The sequence below is a fragment of the Hermetia illucens genome, chromosome 4 (genome assembly GCF_905115235.1).
Source record: "Hermetia illucens chromosome 4, iHerIll2.2.curated.20191125, whole genome shotgun sequence".
NCBI classification, from domain to species: Eukaryota; Metazoa; Arthropoda; class Insecta; order Diptera; family Stratiomyidae; genus Hermetia; species Hermetia illucens.
In genome coordinates this window covers 47,577,213-47,597,530 of record NC_051852.1, presented here as the reverse complement: position 1 = coordinate 47,597,530, position 20,318 = coordinate 47,577,213, and the positions used below count along the sequence as shown (strand labels likewise).

The following is a 20,318-nucleotide window of genomic DNA, read 5'->3' as shown; positions in this document are numbered from 1 at the left end:
ATAGTCTGTATCATTTGGATTCAAATCTATGATAACGTTTTCAGCATCCTTAATTCTAAAATCGCTTGCTAACTTAGCTCAGCAAATCAGCAACTGGAAAAACTGCAAAGCGGACCTCAAAGGAGCGAATTACTGAGAAGAGTTTGAAAAGAAAATAATAGCGTATGGAAGCAATAGTGACTATACTCAGGGACTGATGATGGAGTACAAAGACTGTGAAACACTTTTTGAACTAAAGCTAAAAGCGCTGCTACCAAACCCTCTTTGTCCCTCCACGTAATGATTTCTGGGAGTTCTTCAAGTCTTCAGACCCTAGTACGAAAAAAACGGTGCCAACTGGTCCTTTAGGCTGGGAGTTGGTGTAGGAATGACAACTTTGACTGGAAAATCTACTTATTACGAAAGGAGCAAAGAAGAAAGCATACACTCTCTTGTATAGGCTGATGTAACCCCATTGAAAGAAATACGCTGAACAGAGACCGATTTCTTGTTGAAGACCAACTACACCATGTACTATAGCTGTTATTCAGTAAGTCGTGCGTTCCTAGTAGGTGTCCTAGTTAGTTACTTAGACCTACCGTTATCGGCGAATGGCTATGCACTCTATGCTCCCCGTTCGAAATAGCAGCTCATTGATATTTCTTTTGCAGTAAGCAATTTATGTGTGCAATGGAAAGCGAACACTAACCTTGTTTTAGCTCACTAATGCCTATTTTGAATTCCTCCAGAGAACCCGTAGGTAAGGGTTGCGAAATCCTCAAGACCGTTGCCTTCACAATATTCGGTAGACATTAATTAGATTAAGATAAGATAACGCCGAAATAGGATACAGCGCATGAATAACGCACCATATCGCTCCAATTATTGCCCTCAAGAAAGGTGCCCGCCGTTCTCCGAAACTTTAACAGTCCTATCATTCCACTTCTGGGAAAAAACTTAAGTACACAGAATTTTCGGATAAATAAAAAAAGCAGTTTAGCGGGAATTGTAGAGACCATTAGAAACGAGTTTGTAGGGAGCAGTTTTATTCCGCTTCAGCGTGTTGATGGCTAAGGTGATTTCACTTTTACCGTGAGTAGTCAGCTATATATCCGTCAGATATGAAGCTTCGCCCTGTTAACTGGCTTAACTGTTAGTAATAATGGCAATGCAGTGAATGTCTACCGGTATATATTTGGCTGCGCTACTCATGACTTCCCTTTTTGGTCAGTTGGTGCTTTGGTCTAGCACTGTTGTTGGAAACATAGTCACCGTAACATCTAATGATACTGGATATAATAAATGAGATCCACACCGGCTACTTTTCATCTAGGCCTGCCTTAATAAGGAACTCCAGACACCCTGGTTTTGCATCGGGTCCACCGGTTCGATATCCCTAAAGGCTGTTTGGGGACCTGACCTACGCTATTGCTCCATCTCCGCCTCGTCTTCATTTTCTACCATATATATTGCCCTTATAGATTTTCTATCCGGATCGCCTAATCCTTATAGATGAGGTGATCCGCCTACCGCAACCTGTCGAGCCGGATTTTAACCACAACCAGACGGTCATGGTATCGCTCATAGATTTCGTTATTTTGTAGGCTCATGTATAGAGCAAACATTCTTCAGAAGGTTCTTCTCTCGAACGCGGCCAGGAGTTCGCTTTTTTTCTAAAAACGCAGGTCTCCGGGAAATACATAAGAACTGGCTAGATTATAGTCTTGTACAGTGAGAGCTTTGAGCTTATGGTGAGACGTTTCGAGCGAAACAGTTTTTGTTAACTTAAATAGACTCTGTCGCCTCCATATTTAACCAATTCAACTGTAATTCCATTGACTCTTAGCGACTTATGGTTTTTAAGCCTTTGGGTTGCACGGACTGTTTCTTCTATACTTGGTGTTGGCAGCATTTATCCGTCGTCTTCAGTTGGCGGGCCCTCCAACTCGCCGATATTTTGGTTGCTCAGCAGTTCATCAAAATACTCAGCTCATCAACCCCCCACGGGCATATTGCGATTCTTTCGAAAATCAGATTTTCCTCTTTTTCTCGGCAGGATGAGCATTCAGGCTTCATCCGTAAAACTTCAGCGGTACTTGGTGTGGTTGCTCCCTGTACTTTTCGAGTTCACAGACCTGGTGATTCCTCCAGTCTTCCTTTTTCCATGTGTAAAGTCGCTTCTCCGCTCGACGAAGTTTGTGATAGGTCTCTGCACGTGCCCACTTTCTTTGAGAATGCAACATTACTTGGTAATCGCCAAACCAGCTGTCCCGGCTGGGGCCAAGTATGTTTGTGGCCGTATCAATGATAACGTTCTTCAGGTGGTTGTGAAGATCATTTGTTGATGCTCCATCTCCAAAACATCTGTTATATAATAATGATAATAATAACCGTTGGCGCAACAATCCATGTTGGATCAGAGCCTTGAATTGTGTTAGAGCACTTCATTCAAGACCGTAACGGGACACTACAGTACACTGTAGGAGGCAATATGGTCAGCATTGCGCTCGTCCGAGATTATTACCCTGATTTTACTCAGGTATTCATTCACAGCTGAGTCGACAGGTATCCGACGTCGAAGCACGATATAAATTCCACAGCCACCAGTGAGATTTAAACCGTGGTCTTCCGTACGACAGCCTTATGCTCAAACCAGTCAGATATCCGGACACACACAAGACATCTGTTAGCTGCGGTTATTGCGGCATTAAGGTTACTACCGAGAAAACGTTGCCTCTCAGCAGTCGAGATCCGTCGCGGCCCTTCGCAGTGGCTAAAGGGAAGGAATTGAAAACGAACCCGAGCGAATCAAATAAATCCAGCGATAGTTTCCGCGGCTGGATGGAAAACAGGTTTGCTGAGCGAATGGAAGTGAAAGCCTGAAAGTAGGAGATAATAATCGGGGGCAAGGACCTAGACGGGGTTATATCACTGGAGCTGTACATGGAGCAATTTAATTTTGGCAGAATAGAACAGAGTGTAATAAAGAGAATGAAGAATGCATTAATCGGTGGAATCAGTTGTTGTTGATTAGCGACTTGTCCATATCTATAGCGCCACAATATGAACAGATATTAGACATGTCATGTTGTTGTACGCTAGAGACCAAAGCTTGTGCGGCTTAGAATGGAGGGCACCAGGGGCCAAGTCTTACATATTTGAAATCTTTGCAGAGCTGGACATTATATTAGCCAGCCTCGAATGAGTGATCTTCCGAGGTAGAAGGTTAGGCTCCATCGTCGGTCTGAGTTACTTCAGTACCTCGTTAACGACAGGAATGATCTGCGGGTGAGTGAAGTATACACTCACGTTAACCATTATACCCACAGCGGCCACCAGGCAATCTGTCCATTACAATAAGAAACTAAACTGTCGATGGATCTGGAAATCCCGCAGTCGAAGTTATCGTAGAAAGAATATTGAAATTTTCGTAGTAGATTTTAGAAGATACGTGAAAGTAAATACAATTGTTACAGGCAGCTGTATCTTTAGGCAAATGCGAATCTTCGGGGTTACCGACGTGGAACTACAGATGTGACAATGTTCTGGGGGTAACAAAACTCCGGAATTTGACAGAATTCACAACAAAACCCTGAATGCGACTGCCAAAATTAAGCCGACATGATTCATAAGCACATTTGAACTTTGAATGATGGAAAGAGTGTTTTCCACCCAGTGGAAGAGGCAGAAGCTTCTTTCTCAAGCGAACACCCAGAATCTGCTCCTCCCAAAAACTCTCCTCATATCGCCCCATCCTTCTTTTAGCAACTTTGAGGAAAGTTTGATATACTATAGGCTGCCCCCGTTCATTGAGCTTGAGGGGGTTTATGACAGTTCCGGCGGGCTCGTTTTACACTTATAACTGCAAATCATATTCAGGACGAACATCGCTTTCTTGAATATCATTCATCCCTATGTCTTGTTCGCGGATACTTATGACTCCTGACGACCAGTTTTCCAGAGGATAGGTGAGTCACCATTTGAGGAGTTGTCTCTACTCTAGACGGAACTGTTAGCCCTCTTTTTGAAAAAAAAGTAATGTGCTTTACCCAAAGGGAAGGATCCAGGGACCTCGAAAATAATATTGTTTCCTTCTGCATTTTGACAGGGGGGAAACATATCTGACTGGCCAAATGTCTCTTTTGGAACTGTCACGTAGCAACTGTAAAGATATTGCCGTGGTATTAATACACTCTACCATAAGTCTCATTCTTCAAATTATCTCAGCCTCAGGTTGAGGTCTCCAAGATATTTCGAACTCCTATCATCCTATCCTGGTATAGAAGCTTAAAGGAATTTTTGTGTTATCATTTCGTGGATATTCCTTAATAATATAATATAAGACTATCTACCAAGACATCCTGCTAGTCTGTTTTATCTTTTTAGTTCATCGTTACGGCAGCTGCAAATTTGCAACACCAAACTATATACGTATATTTACAGAACCCGCCACAATAAGGGTTCACGTCAGTAAGTCGCGATGGTCAATCTTTTTAAATCTGGTAACCGGGTGATCCCAGCAAAGTTATTGTACATGCAGAAGTGAATGTATCGCGTTGACCAACTGCTGCCTTCGATTCTACCTTTCCGTCGCCACGCCATCAGCCGCGTGGTTTCCTGCCACGTGATCGGGCAGATGTTTTTCAAATTTCCCATTCTTCATTATTATTTAGATCGTGAAAACGTGCAGCCTCTTGACTGCTACTGATCAAGTTTCACGGTCAATATTCAAGGGGGCACAATTTTAACGCATATGTACGTATGGGTATCATCCGCCGCGTGTCTCTAATAGCAACCTTTGAAATGCATAAGGAAGAAAACTTAAAAAAAACCCAGTGAAGTCTTCATTTGTAAATGCCTTTACATACATATATTTGTATATATCTTTAAGATAACCGCGAAAGTGTTTCTTTTCCTGAAGAGCGTGGTATGAATTCGAGTTACCAGCCTGGTCTTTGTAAGTCCAGAACATTGTTGATCCCTTCATATCTCGCAATAAAAGAGGAATTTACCAAGGCATCTAAAGATATAATACGGTATGTAGCCATAAATACCCAACTAATTCAAATACTTTTTCAAAATTAATATGCCTACGACGAATTCCTTAGGTTAATTTTATGATTGCTTTATGAATCGAATCCTTTCTAGCAATCTGAACTTAGACAAATATATCCTGGTATTTTTCGATAGCAACCCTAACTGCATCCAGTCACCAACATCAAAACCAGAAAAAGGAAACTCTATACCTTTTCAAAAGATCTTTGAATACAAGTGACTATACATTGTCCTCGGCCTGGTGTCTTGAAAAAAGATTGAGGGTGAACGCGTGCCACCTGCTTCTAGTGGTTGTGACTTGGTCCTATTTAGCTTCGATGGCCCGTCGAAGTTGCACCTTTTGCACAACCCCGGACTAGATTTTTGGCAATCTGCATTTGCAGCCAGTCCTCGCATCCATTCAATATGCACAAATTATCATAATTTATGGCCTTAGTTAATTTGTTATTAAAAGCGATGACCATCTGTTTCGTCTGGCGTCCGTCGCCATGGGTGGATAACAATCTTCTCTGCCACACCTTCCCAGGTCTCTAGTGTTTAGTTCTGAAGTCGAATTGCGTGCAGTTCATTTTCAATTAGGTTCGTAGTAAAATCCACCAAGGAGACATCATCGTGAACTCAGTTGTCGGTCAGAGTGTCGCCCATTCTATTATGTCCGGTGGAAATGATCTGGAGAGCTATATGATAAACTGCTCGGCATGAAATTGGTAGTTTTCAATTTAATTTCGTAATTAGAAAAGATTGTCCTGCACGCATGGCTTACGGACTAATGGGGGTGACACTGTATGTAAACAAACATATCCGATATGGTTTTGGGGTACTAGCTTAATGGACAATAGTCAAATGGGAGTTATTTTTATACAAACTCTGTTTCGAACTTTGGGCATAACATCAATCATTTGGTTCAGATAAACAACTCTGCCTAAGATATGATAGAAATAAGACCCCACTATGAGAATGGACAGAGGCAACTCCAGACTGCAACCATAATTTTGATCCAATTTATTAGTGACGGAAACATTCCCACAGAAAAAAAAAACATCAATGAATCAGCTGTTTCAAATATTTTATGACACTAATGGTTGATTTCAGCAATATCTGCTGCGGATAAGATTCTATTTTAATCAATATACAAGAATACTCGTATATCATTTCGGATATGTTGAGTGACAATTTAGAGCTGCTTATAAGCTCCGGGGAAGTTAGGAAAGTTTATTTAATCCCGTTGCATAATTTTTATTAAGTGCTAAGTGGGTTCCCTTAAATTTCTCAGAGCTAATGATGAGAAGGTCACACACTGTGTGGCTTGGCACCTTGTCACAATTTTTATTCAGCAGAATCATGGAAATCATAAAGGTCAACATTTCATCGCTTGGCCAGCTGACCGTTTATCGCAGGGTGGGTCGCGCAGTTCCAGTAATTGCTTGCACGGAGGTACTTAACTACCGAAATGATGATAGAGGCCGGAGATAATGAAAGGTTATGACTTTGGCCTTGTGTTGAACGACATCGATTTATGCGTTATCATCATGCAGTAGCAAAGATGGTAATCAGGGCTGGAATGAAGGGCAATGTCATTCTCTGATTCAATTAGTACTTGCAGGAACTTGGGAATTAGAGAAGGAGCAGCAACGAAGTGACGATTTGGTAGTTCTCCTATAATTAAATGGAATGTTGACTGGTAATGATTTAATTTTCTAATTGAAGAAACCGCAGATTGAATGTATGAGGGTGTGTAATGAATCTGATTATGTGGATATTTCTTTTCAAAAAGACTTTGTTTAGTCAAGATTATTATGTATTTATATGTATTGTCGAGAGTGTCACTTATATACAATATCATCGACCTGAAATACACAAGCTCAAGATAGGCAGCTTAGTTACAATTAGCACCGCCTTGGTAGAATGACAGCGGGCGGCAAATGGACGCAATGGCGAAACTGAAGCCGCCACCACCTGCCAACCACGCGAAAAGCATGCCTGAGGTGCCCAAGTATCTTGAATCCTGCCGGCATGTCCTAATTAGGACAGAAGACTCATGGAAGCCAGCAAAACGGAACAGTTTCAGGGAATTCGATGAAGGAATAGAACAAACCACAGAAGTGACAAGGCTATACAAAGCTGTAGCCAAAAATAGGATAATATCTTTTGCCTGTTTGAAGAAGGAAGATGGAACATTTATCGAGAACATATGCTTCTCAGAACTTATTTCTCGGGGTCCATCCTAATAACAAACAAAAGGGGAAAAAAGCAGAGCTGCAAAATAACGAAAGAGGTATGCTTGAAAGCTAGGGTAAGAAGGGCACTAGGAACCTGTAAATCACTGATATCTCCTGGAGCCCTACTTCAGAGAAGCCTAGAATTCATCTTAGAGGCTCTTCTAAGGGTAGTAGGGGGCAGCATAGCCCTGGGATACATACTAAAGGCATGGAGGCGGGCGAAAGTGGTCTTTATTCCGAAAGTGGGAAAAAAGAACCCCGAAATGTTTTAGATTAACTTGCCCGACATTGTTGTTCGTCTAAACGGTGGAAAAGATCAACGAACTAGCGCGTAATCCTTTATATCAGTGTCAACATGCTTACGGGGTAGGACTGTCAACTGAAAATGTGGATGAACTCCTAGTACAACTAGCTATAGGGATACTCTGACGCCATTGTTTTAATTTGGAACTCAGACTGAACTGGGCATTTCTAGTCCCTTGTGCAGGGGAAGCGACACCTCTACATGGGCCAGAACCCTCCCGTGGGGTTCATGGCTATATTATTGAAAAATGAAAAAAAGCAGCTGAGGACAGCAGCAGTCTAGGTTGCCCAAAGGAATGTTTATACTTCACCAAGAAGAGCCTCCGAATTATAATGGGAATGCTCACTAACCATTGCCGACTAAATTATCATCTGGGGAAGCCAGGGATATCTACGGACACTGCCTGTAGGTTCTGAGTGTTCTGGCGCAGTGTCCAGTGCATGCGCAAAGTAAGTCCAGGCACCTGGGAGAAATACTTGGAAATAGGGAATATATTAAAATTCTCGTCGGTTCTAGGCTTGCTTGATATACTATAGTTAATAGGTACACTATAACCAGTAAAAGGGACACAAGATTTCTTTTAGGACGCAGTGACAGAATAATAATAATTTACCTAGTTGAAGCTGTCGACCAGCTCTTGGTAGATATGAGGATCGACTGTCTAAGGGCACTGCAGAAACTCTAGCCAAGGAAACCATGTTGAAGGAAGCGTAGATAAATCTGCAGTCCCTGAAGTGTGTCTCAGCTACCCGGTCGTCCTCCGGCAGACAGACATTCAGATTGTATTGGAGCCCAGGATTGGAGAAGACCGAACCATCACTCCAAAACAAATATTATACGTAATTTGTTCCATAGTACGAGGGACAGAGATTGGAACAAGCCTATAACACACATATATCCGCCACGCCAGAAATAGCCTGCCAGCTTTTCTGTGTCCGAAGCTTAGTAGACCTGAAGTTAACGGAGGCGGAAAACGTATATATCTCCTCAAGTTACATGACTCACGACTGATCAGTTCCACCGGAGGAATTACAACATCTGACATCTATCAGCGTGACGAGGAAGGCGAACCTAATGATAGGCTGTAATGCTAATGTGAGGTACATGCTATGGGGCAGCTCGGAAATCAACGAAGGAGTAAGTCTCTACATGACTTTAGTATTAACACAAACATGGTACCACGATGGAATATAAAACCTGGGAAACGCCTACTGAGCCAACACAACTAAATCCTATCTTCATCTCCATGTGATGATCGCTGGAACTTCTTTCTTAATGAAAAACTGTAAACGGAGAAGAATGAAGGCGAGTCTCCCGCGCCTAAAAACGAGACAAATTGTACCAACTGATCCTCCAGGTTGGCAGTTGAGAAGGGTTGACAATCCTACACGGAAAACCGATGTTACGAAGCCACGGAAGGAGTCTCGGACAGGATGGACTTTAAAACGACAAACCCGGAAACGACAACGGAATAACGATTTGCACATTTTCTCATGAAATGTGCGCTCCTTGGACAGACAGAATGCTGTTCAGCAGCTAGCCGATACAGGGACCGGTTTCCTGGAGAAGCGCCAATACATCATATATTATAGGGGCCATCCAGTAAACCATGAGCTCGGAGTAGGTTTCCTAGTCAGTCAAAAAATGAAACCTGCTGCTATCGGCTTTGGAAATATAAGCGAAAAGCTATCCACTCCACGTTTGCGAGGCAAATTTAGAAATTTAGAGGAGACGGCAGAGTCGGAGAAGGATACCTTCTACGAGGGAGTTAAGCGGACCCTCGAAGCCTGTTCCAAGTATGATATCAAAATCATACTTGAAGATTTCAACAGTCAAGTAGGGACGAAGCCTGTATTCGAGCGATACGTCAGCTTTTATAGTTTTCATATGGATACCAATGGTACTGGACTTCAGATTATTCAGTTAGCATTATCGCACAAAATGATTCTTGGAAGTACCTCGTTTGTGCGGAAAGCGGTCTACAAATATACGTGGGCCTACCCAGACGGGACCACTTTCAACCAAATCCTCTCACCCTTGTCAGAACATATAGGTGGGCCAATATAGATGTGTCCGAATAGGTGAGTGGTTAGAGCACAAGGTGCCGTACGGAAGGTTGCGGTTCAAACCTCACTGGTGGCAGTGTGTGCCAACGTCCGCCCCAAAGCCAAAGAACGAACAACATCGAATCGCACTGGTCAAACGAAAACAATAAAGATAGGAGACTACAACTTTGAAATGGTTGAAAATTTCTCCTATCTAGGGTCAAAAATCACAGCCGATAACAGTTATGACCATGAAATCCGCGCACAATTGTTGGCTGCTAACAGAGCCTATTTCTGCTTACAGAAACTGTTCCGCTCGATGCGTCTCAAATCTCTTACCGTACAAGACTATGATCTTCCCAGTGCTTATGTATTCCATGGAGACCTGGGTTCTTAGCAAAAAAAACTGCAAACTCGTGGCCGCGATCGAGAAAAAATCCTCCGAAGAATCCCCTATATGTGGATGGACGATTCCGTAGCCTACATAATGACGACCGTGTGGTTGTGGACGAAATTCAACTCAACAGGTTGTAGATAAAATCTGGCTCAACAGGTTGCGGTGGGCAGCTCACTTAATCCGAATGGATGAGGATGATCCCACCCGAAAAGCCTATAAGGGCAATATATATGGTAGAAAAGATAATAATGTGGACACGAGTATCGAAACCGAGCTGATCCCTAAAAATCCACAAGTAGAATCCATGATCGCAATGGAGGTTCCATGTGGATCCATTGCCTAATGAAACTCGTGGTAAAATGTGAAGCATTCAAACGCTGGATCATCCGAAACTGCACATGGATGTTCTAAAATTGGAAAATCAAAAAGCGTGGAAAATATAATAATAATGGAAAGCTTCATCGAAAGAACGAATTTTTAAAGCGTTAGTAAATTGTTAGGACTACTCTGAAGCACATCGTTTTTACCCTTCTTTATTCCCTTTGTTTTATGCGTCAACGATAGAATTAGTCTGGTTCTACTCCTAAGCTATTGCGCCGTAAGTAATATAATGCGTTGTTGTAAATTGTTTCATAAAGTCTAATGTCGAGAGGACACAGTCTTCACGAGGACAATATTGACAATGCACAACACCTCGTTGACTTTGCCTCTAGTAGGAATATTATAGTAAGCTCTACGCAGGGGTTTACACAAAAGAAACTGGATTAATATCATCATCCATCTCTACTGAGTGATGATATGCTAGTTGTGATGTTAAGTGATGTTTGGACCGCGCTCGGTGATGGTAATGTGATATTACACTTTAGGGTGATATCACTTTTGAAATATTACGTACATTAACTGGAAGACCAAACTTCCAATCAGATCCACAAAGATGGGCCTCTAGAATATTTGATGTTCGTACGTATCAAGGAGCCAATATTTCAATATATTTCTCCATTTTTAATTTATTTTTTTCAATATTGAACAGAGCAGTTACCTATTCAAATAGTCCATTAGCATCTTGCTATCAAGATTTCTCGTGCTCTACACCAAACATGGAAGTTACATAGTGCACAAACTCCTCAACGAAGTGAAGATTTTACTGGCCATCCCTCACTATACAAGAGTTACCAGCAGCTCCCATTTACCAGAAGATTCATTCCTCTAGGTACAGAAAGACCGCCGATAGTGATTATCGGGAAAACTATTACAGGCCAAGAACTAAATTGCATAAAATGGAAGGAAAACAAAAGTGAAAAATCAACAAGAGTCGGGTAGGTAAAATTACACTTCATATATCCCATCAGACAACAAAAGGCCAGACTAGTTACCACACGGTTCTAATTAAAAGTGTTCACATATAAAATTCTTCTGTCGGAGGAGAACATATATGGGGATTCATAGATGGTGATATGCAGGTGAACAGTCTGAATCGAAAATTTTCTTGATTTTAGATAAATCATGAGTCCGCCGTGGGGGATGTTATGTTAGTTTGTTTGACATCAAGTTAATTGCTCAGAAGCGTTAAAATTGCTTCTGATCCTGGGCTGGAAAAAGAGAAAAATCACTTGCACCTTTGATATGACTCAGGGTAAGTTCGATCAAAAATATGCATAGGTAATAATATATAAATATATATTTTTACTTTTTTGCAATCTAAGCTTTTTTATTGTTTGAGAATAGAATTTTGTGTTTCTATTAGAAAGTCCAGTAAGGAAGGTTTTTATGGATTCCATGGAAAATGTTCATGAAAGGATACGTAAATAGTATGAACGCGAAAGTCCAAATTATAGCGGAATCTTACTCGGATGAATTGCGTTCAGGTCCATATACTTATTCCACTCACCTTAGGAAATTTAACAGTTGATTAGGTTATCCGGACTCCGGAAGGCTCAAGTGTAGACTTAACAAATATCTTTTTCGGCCTTTCGAAACCAGTAGGATCTTGGACAATAGTAGAGCAATTGTTCTTTGCCGCAACTTTTGCACTCAAGCTTTCCATCCTTTAAACTGAAACTAAATCAATTTGGTGCAAACTAATGACAAAGTTTACAGAAACCATTGGTCAGTATCCCAGAGCTTCCACGGTATGCAAATGTTGGCCTTAGCAGAATAAGTCGAGGCCATTAAGGTCAAAGATAGCACGGACAGGTATGGATGGTCCTTTATGACGTTTCAGCTGCTCCCCCGGATCATATTGGGAGTGGCGAAATACTAGTCAATCACACAATCCTCAGATGGCAGAGGTCCATCAGCAACGAATTGAGTGCAATTGAAAAGTTTGGTCATCCCAAAATTCAATGGCATTGAAATGCCAACTGCAGTGGAAAGTATGGAGTAGCTAGTCACATGTTCAAATGGTTCGCTACTAGAGTTATTCTAGGATTGGTTGTGAATAACGAACATTATGAGGCAGCTGTGAAAGTGCTGAAATAGGATGTACTTACTCGCAAAAATTTCACAAACTACTAGTATCAAGCAAGCGGAGGAGACTCCGGCGAAAGTCATTCTGAATATGAATAGTATTGGCATCAATACTGAGCATTGCGATTTATTGATCATATACGAAATAAATAAACAAAATCACAGTTAGCCAACCTGATAAGGTTTTTGGAGTTCCTGCCGCGCCGGCCGAAGGCACTCCAGAAATCACTAACTGCTCCTATAACAATGACCTACAGCACATGTAGAAAGGACTACTATGTTAATCAGTGCGAGGAATTCGAAAGGATGAGCTTATAACCACGTAGAAATGAAGCAAAACCTCTGTTTTAATTTCTTAAAGGGGGAATTCCATCAACCAATGCAGAGTGGCAAATATTGGCTCCAAGAAAAACCGCCCGCTGTCACAAACCGATCAATGAATGAGGCTAAGCCGTTCATTCCGAGTGCCCAATGACGTTTGAATTACGATGCGAAATAGTATGATACTGAGAACTTTGATCGATTCAGGGTAACCGCGGAGATCCGTTACGGGGTCATCTCCTCAGCTGCTTGGCCTAAAGAAGCGATTCATAGAAGTTCAGGTATACGGAGTAGTGAGATTTCATGATAGTGAAGTATGGAAACTCCAGCTTCAGTGTTGCTGAGCATAACAAACTTATGCCCGTGAGACAAGACTCCAATTGATCTTCCAGTGGGATTGGCAGTCAAAACCTGACTGGCCTCAATTGTGGACCCCTGGGCTGAATCGACATTTGACTTCGAGCCCACATTTATAATGACATTGTGACATCATGGAGAAAGATCTCTGTTTGCGATACGTAACATTTTTAGATAGATTCTACTCGGCTCACCTCTTCTCGGAACAATCAAGCTGGCATACTATCAACACGGACAAATCAAAGAATTTTGGAAAATCAACAAGGTACCGGCGCGATAGACGTGTTGGCTGAGCCTCTCGATCTGGTTTTCCCAGGCAATTGGGTTAGTCTTTGCGGTGTCCTGCTGCTATGGGCTTATCACCTGGACAGTATTAAGTATGAAGATAAACTCACTGAAGCACAGTTCCAAGGTAAGCTGGAATGTGTGGATATCCTATATTCCATAAAAGCGTGAAACTATCAGGCTATGCGATTCTGACTGATAGATTCTTTAACAGCCACTTAAGCAAGATGTTGGGCATGGAAAAACTCAAATTTAGTTTGCCTAAATGGAGAAATAGCGACTATGCCTTAACAAATCAATGTGCCGCTGCCACGAGGAGTATCTAATAGTAGGCAACATGATAGAAGTGCCAAAAATAGATAAATTTTCGAAGCTCGCCTCATCACGTCATCTGAGACAAGTCCCTCTCCTCCCTCTCCGGATCCGGACTGAAAATGGATAAAGTGGTGGCCATCCCCAGCAATCCATCAGACACATCAAACAAACAACGGTTACATATGACACTGTCACTTCCTTCAATTTTGAGATACCCAAAAGGCGTGTCACCTAGAAGCGAAGGTTTCTATTTGAATGATTTCTTAACCGGCAGAGGTACCACCAAGAAAGCGCAGACCCCAAAACAAGACATTATCAGAAGACATAAGACATATTGGACCTACGAGCAAACCTGATTCGGTCGGAAAAATAATCGAAAAGGGATATGAAGTGGTGTTTAATAACCAAAGCGCAAGTTTGAGCGGTAAAAGTGGAATTAAGACCTAATCATAATGATAGACTCTATTACATCTAACCGAAAGGAATAAAAATATCATCAGTAACCAGTTATTCATACAAAATCAGGAAGGTGGTTCCAAAATATTAAGGTTTGAGATGTCTCCTACAGATTATTCTCCGATTTGTTGGCCAGGACCAGTCCTGAATTTTTACTCGACCCAAATCTGAATCGTAACTTTCGATCAAATAACAATGACCTAGAACATGGCAAACTAGAACAGATTCGCCAAAATATTTCTTGTTAGAATTAATCAAGGCATGGTCAAGGGAGACTAAGAAGGATCTAGTTCAAGAAGCCATAGTCGGCGCGGACATTTTAGAATGGATAGCTGCGACGGCGGAAGAAAAAGGGTCAATTCTGGCCTAGGCACGTGAAAAATAACCAATCAATCTAAGGATTGTAACGTCGTCAGGAACATACCAGTTGCACACTACAAACTCACAATGGCCGCAGATATAAAACTACTCTGACGGTGATCATATTATAAATCTTGGATTTTAATGATGATTTGTGAGGTGGAAGGTAAGGATTATGTTTGAAATTTTGAAAATTAGATATTAGTTCACTTAGTAACTTTTAAACGAAGGAACAGGGTCGCTTAAAGTATTTATCGTACAGGTATGGATATCTGTATCTATTTCCCTTTCCCAAAAATCATCAATTAAGAACTTATTGATAGGATGATCTAGTGGTGACTCTATTAAATAAATTACCCACTGTACTACAAAAGAACTATCCTGTTGTCATCTACATACGTGTCTCGTAGAATTGGTAGGTACGGAGGGGTGGATCATTTTCGCTAGCAAAATGTACTATCTGGTGCTGCCAATATTAAAAATTAGAAAAGTATTTGGGGGAGCAGATCTTATGATCCACAAGACATTGATTTAGCCAATCCCGGTGAGAGTGGGATAATGCATGACGTCATCATCACATATCAATTCGTCAATACCACGACGAAATGAGTTCTTATGAATTGGGTCGCAGAGAATTATTTTTTTAGTTATTTGTCAACCAGACATGTTTGTATGTAGGTATATAATATATGCGTGCTAATGAACTTTGCGAGTAGTGCCTAATTCAGATAGATATAAGAAATAAATCGGAAATATGGGTACGATCAATTTATATACGTGCATATATGTGCACAGTATTCGGAAATAGGCAGTTTGTTTGTTTAGGGTGAGCGTAATATCTATGGCTGCAATATGTACGTATGTCTCGTAGTTTGGAAAAATATGAAGGAGTATGTTGGATTTGTAGCTATATACGGATAGAAAAATGTGCGTTGAAATTTCTTACATAAGATGAACACAAAACCTTTATACCCGAAGGGCGAGCTTCCGGTATTCCGACTTGTTTATTCATAAAAAAAGCCGTAAAAAAACACCCAAATCCAAAAAATTAAGTTTAAAAGCCCACCAAGAATTTACCTTTTAATATTTTCTAATTATCCTAGTTTGCGAACCGTGGAAAATTGTCCACATTAAAATGCCGTTTAGTTTTTTTTCCTCAGATGAACACAGCGCCTTCCAGCGTGGTGGCAGGAAAACACCTTTTTTTGGAGATGGGTGCATAAATTGACACGTGTTCCAAAAACTAGCTATGATATCAAGCTGAAAAATGTATCACATATACTACAGGTATCAATGAACATATGGTGAAATCACGTTTCTATCTTTATCCAGTCCTCCAAAATAATTTTTCAAAAAAAGGCAAAAAACGCCCTTCACACGGGATGACCCCCTTAAATACCGAATAAATTTTTTTTTATTATCCATATACCGGTATTTCGAGGACCAGTTGTTCTCTTCCACAGTGAGAAAATAACCCTCGTAGTTGTCAATGATTAACTGGGCTTGGACATTTTTTATCTCAAACAAGGCCTGAAGATACACAAAAGTAGCAGAATGAGAGCAGTAAAAGAGGGGATAGGTATCAAATACGAAATTCATTCTGGGCTTCCAAGGCATAATTGCAAGTAAATTTGAGCATTTAGGAAAATGCTATAAAAGGAGAAAACCGTCCTTGAAATAAAATTCTGAACTTAATTTAATCTTCAAATCCCTGCTCTCTATTCCTATAGATTACCAAGGCTAGGATTCACAATCTATTGCTAAAGGAGTTTATTTGTATTGTACATTGCTTTCCTTTGCCTAAGGTGTTGTATTGGGTTGCAGCTGCCAATTTTATTTAACTTGTTTCCCTCCAATTGTGACACAGACTGTATTCATTCGTTAGCATATAAACCGCCTATAAGCGTGTACATCAACATTCTACGGTTTGCTTCCATATCAGCCCATTAATGTTCCAATTGGCCATATCGAATGTGTAGTCCTGGCTGGTGTGCGCTATGCACGTTGTGACAAAGCAACAAACGAAGGCTAGTCGAAGCGTCGCTCGATCGCGTGCTGAACTTTACCTTGATACCATATACACCGAGTACAAGTCCATTATGATTACCTTTACCTTTAACTTCGCCATTGTGCCAATACGTTTAGCTCTCAGCCATCCATTACATGCCATTTGATACCACACACCTCAGAATTTATGCGGGTCCGCGTGATTGTATTTCACGACAACAAAAGTCACCCCAGGGTGATTGGATTGCGGGAAGATGTTTGGTTTTCCACGAGTTTGAAAGACGACGAGGAAGTATGGGGAGAAGATGCTTTTAGTGGAGTATCGGAGATGGATGGAATCAAGGCTTCCGAGAGGGGTTGGGAAAATGAGATTTCTTGTCTGAAGAAGTTTCAAGCTCTAGGACTGTAGTGTGGCGTAGAAGTTGTTGACCTGACCTTTCAGATATTGCACTCTTAACTACCTTTTTAAGCTATTGTATGGTCACAGTAAAAGATCGAACAGCAAAGTTAATCAGCAATCAATGTCCTTACTCTAATGGCTATTGAATGGTTGTCAATAAAATATCTTTTCAGTAAAGAAAGGAGAGAAACAACTGCTCTTAAAACAACAATTCTTCCTTGAAAAAGGAAGAGGTAGAGAAAGGAAGTCTGGACTTGAATTTCATTCAGGAATTATTTTATTTCGTTTTTAATCCCTAGTCAATTTCCAGCAACTGAACGTTTTAAAAAGTTGATTCTGTTGCTTTCGAATTAAGATATTTAGTTAGGACACGTACACGCAAGTTAAATCTATGTTTATGTCTATCATTGCGCTAGAAGGAACGTAACAAAATAGATTTCTCTAATTAAAGATGATTTCTGGGGTGTAAACTTCCGATATGAATCCTTTCAGAATTCGTAATCTATCTACGATAAGGTAACTCTGTATCTAAATCGAGCTTAAGACTAAAACAATTGCCACGGATGTGTAGCTACATATAAATACGAATTTGTATATTCAACACTTACCACAATTAGATTTTCCAATTCGCCCAGCCATTCATTCAGAAGGCGATCAGGATCCTCGTTCAGAATATCCGACATTTTGCAAGATGTTGCTGAAAGTCAAATGAAAATGATATTTTAATGATGGTATTGTAGTGTCATCTGTTGGAAAAATTGTAAATTGATTGTACGAATTCACCCTCAGTTGCATATTTTCAGGGGTTATAAAACGCTGAGTTACCATACTTGATTTATAAAAAAAAGCAACAAGTAAAGATTTGAGCTAGAATAAGTGTTACTAACATTGGTTTGGTATATGTCTGTCCCTTTATCTACCACACGCAATTTATGCAGAAAGGGTAGGACTAACTGACACGACTTTGAACCTTTTATTGAATAGTAGTTCATCTTTGAAATCAAAAGTAACTATATAACTATTTTTTTTGGATTAATGTTGGAATTCAAAAAAATCAATTTCTTTCTACTCTGTAAAGATGCCGAAATATGCGGAACCTCAATTATGCAAATATTTTTTTAAAATCGTATTTTTTATGTTAAATTGTTGGAAAAAATATTTATTATTGGAAAATTAAATATTTTTGGGATTTCGCATATTAGCATGATTGAGCAGAAATGGCTGTTTTATAGCGCAAAAGCGACTGTTTTTTTAGACCCGTTGACATTTTTTGATTCAGATGATCCAGTTCGCAATAATTTTAGTCACGATAAACATATAAATATTTTTGCAATATAAAAAATACGATTTTATACCATTATCTTATGGGGTGAAACTACCTTGTTTTTTTTGACCAGGTTTTTTTATTTACTAAAAAGCTTTTATAACTATTAAAAAAATATATCCAAAGGCATTTTTGTGAAGCAAAGTCTTGATATCAATTTGCAGGTAATTTGGCAGCCAATTTCGCCTTTTAACTTTAAAGTTTATTTGGTGGCTAATAATGTGTTATGGATCGTTGGAGTTTATTAATGTATTAAAATAGGTCACTAGAATAAGAGCTGATGCCAAAAAGTCCGTTACAAAAGTACATTTTGTAGTAAGTAACTCGTATTTCTCGCAATTAAATTGATATTGTAATATTGTAATATATTATAAAAATATATACTTATAAACAGTGACTAATTGAAGATATGAAAAAAAAACCTATTTTAGCTACGCTTTATTATAAAATTTCTAGAACGAGAAGCCTCAACATCATTCATACTCCGAGGGAAGAACTTTATGGTGGGTGTGTTTGGTATAAAAGGCAATGCGAAAAGGTAGAAGTAATTACCGGGTGGTCAAAGGGTAGTATATGTTCCAGGGCGAAACGTGGATGGGTACCCACGATGCAGCCTAAAACCTGGGAAACGCCTGTTGAACCAACATCGACAGCTCTACTACCAAACCCTATCTCCACCTCCACGTGGTGACCGCTGGGAGCTCTTTCTTAACAAAAAGCTGCAGACTGAGAAGGATAAAGGCGAGTCTCCCGTGCCTAAAATAGGTGACAAATTGTACCAACTGGTCCTCTAGGTTGGGGGTTGGGTAGGGCTGACAACCCTACATGGAAAACAACTTGTTACGAAGCACAACAGGAGCCTCGGACTGGACGGATGACACAACGACGAACCCGGAAACGACAAAGGAATAACGATTAGCACATTTTCTCATGGAACTTGCGCTCCCTGTACAGAGATGGAACTGCCAAGCAGGTAGCCGATTCCCTGTCCCAATATGGGGCTGATGTAACAGCGTTATACGAGATGCGTTGGACAGGGACCCATATCCTGGAGAAGAGTCGTTACACCATATATTATAGCGACCATCCAGTAAACCATGTGCTGCGAGTACGTTTCTTAGGCAGGCTTTGAAAATATAAGCGAACGGCTATGCACTATGCGCTTGCGAGGCAAATTTAGAAATATAAGCCTCATTAAAGTGCACCCCCACAGAGGAGATTGCAGGGTCGGAGAAGGATAACTTCTACAGGCAGTAGAACGAGCCCTCGAAGCCTGTCCCAGATATGATATCAAAATCATACTTGGGGATTTTAATACTAGGGACGGAGCCCGTATTCAGGCGATACGTTGGCGCCCATAGCTTATATCAAAATACAAATGATAACGAACTGCGGATTAATCAATTAACAGTGTTACGCGAAATGGTTGTTGGAAGTACCTGATTTGCGCGGAAAGCGGTCCACAAACATACGTGGGCCTCTCTAGACGGGACCACTTTCAACCAAATTGACCACGTCCTAATCGAACGGCGCAACCTCTCAGTCTTGAAGAATGTCAGAACATATAGGGAAGGGAAGGGATAGACTCGGATCTCGTTGGCATGATGCTCCGAGCTTGAATAACAATACCGCCCAGAATCCCCTCTGACAATCAGGTGAGAGTTAACACTGAAGCCATCCACACACCTATAAGAGGGAAATGGATGTCGCAATAACCGCAGTCAACAGAGACCCCGGAGATGAAGCATCAACAAATGATCTTCACAACCACCTGAAAAACGTTATCGTAAGTACGGCCACAAACGTACTTGGCCCCAGCCGCAAAAAGAGTCGGAACAGATGGTTTGACGATGAATGTAAACTAGCAACGAAACGTGGGCACGCGCGGAGGCTTAGCACGAACTACGGCGAGCGGAGAAGCGATTTCACACACGGAAAAAGGAAGCCTGGGAGCACCAACAGGTCTATGAACTCGAAAGTACAGGGAGCAACCGCACCAGGCACGGAAGTTTTTCCAGCAAGTCAGCA

The 20,318-nt window shown here is 40.8% G+C and overlaps 1 protein-coding gene across 1 annotated transcript in view; it reads right to left on the bottom strand.

Annotated features, from left to right (window-relative positions):
• Positions 1–20,318, bottom strand: part of LOC119653664 (ras-associated and pleckstrin homology domains-containing protein 1) — a 474,167-nt gene that overhangs the window by 261,258 nt on the left and 192,591 nt on the right. Inside the window, exon 4 of the mRNA XM_038058496.1 lies at positions 17,575–17,663. Within this exon, the coding sequence (XP_037914424.1) occupies positions 17,575–17,649 (75 nt within the window). The 5' untranslated portion in view covers positions 17,650–17,663. The remainder of the gene's footprint in view (positions 1–17,574; positions 17,664–20,318) is intronic.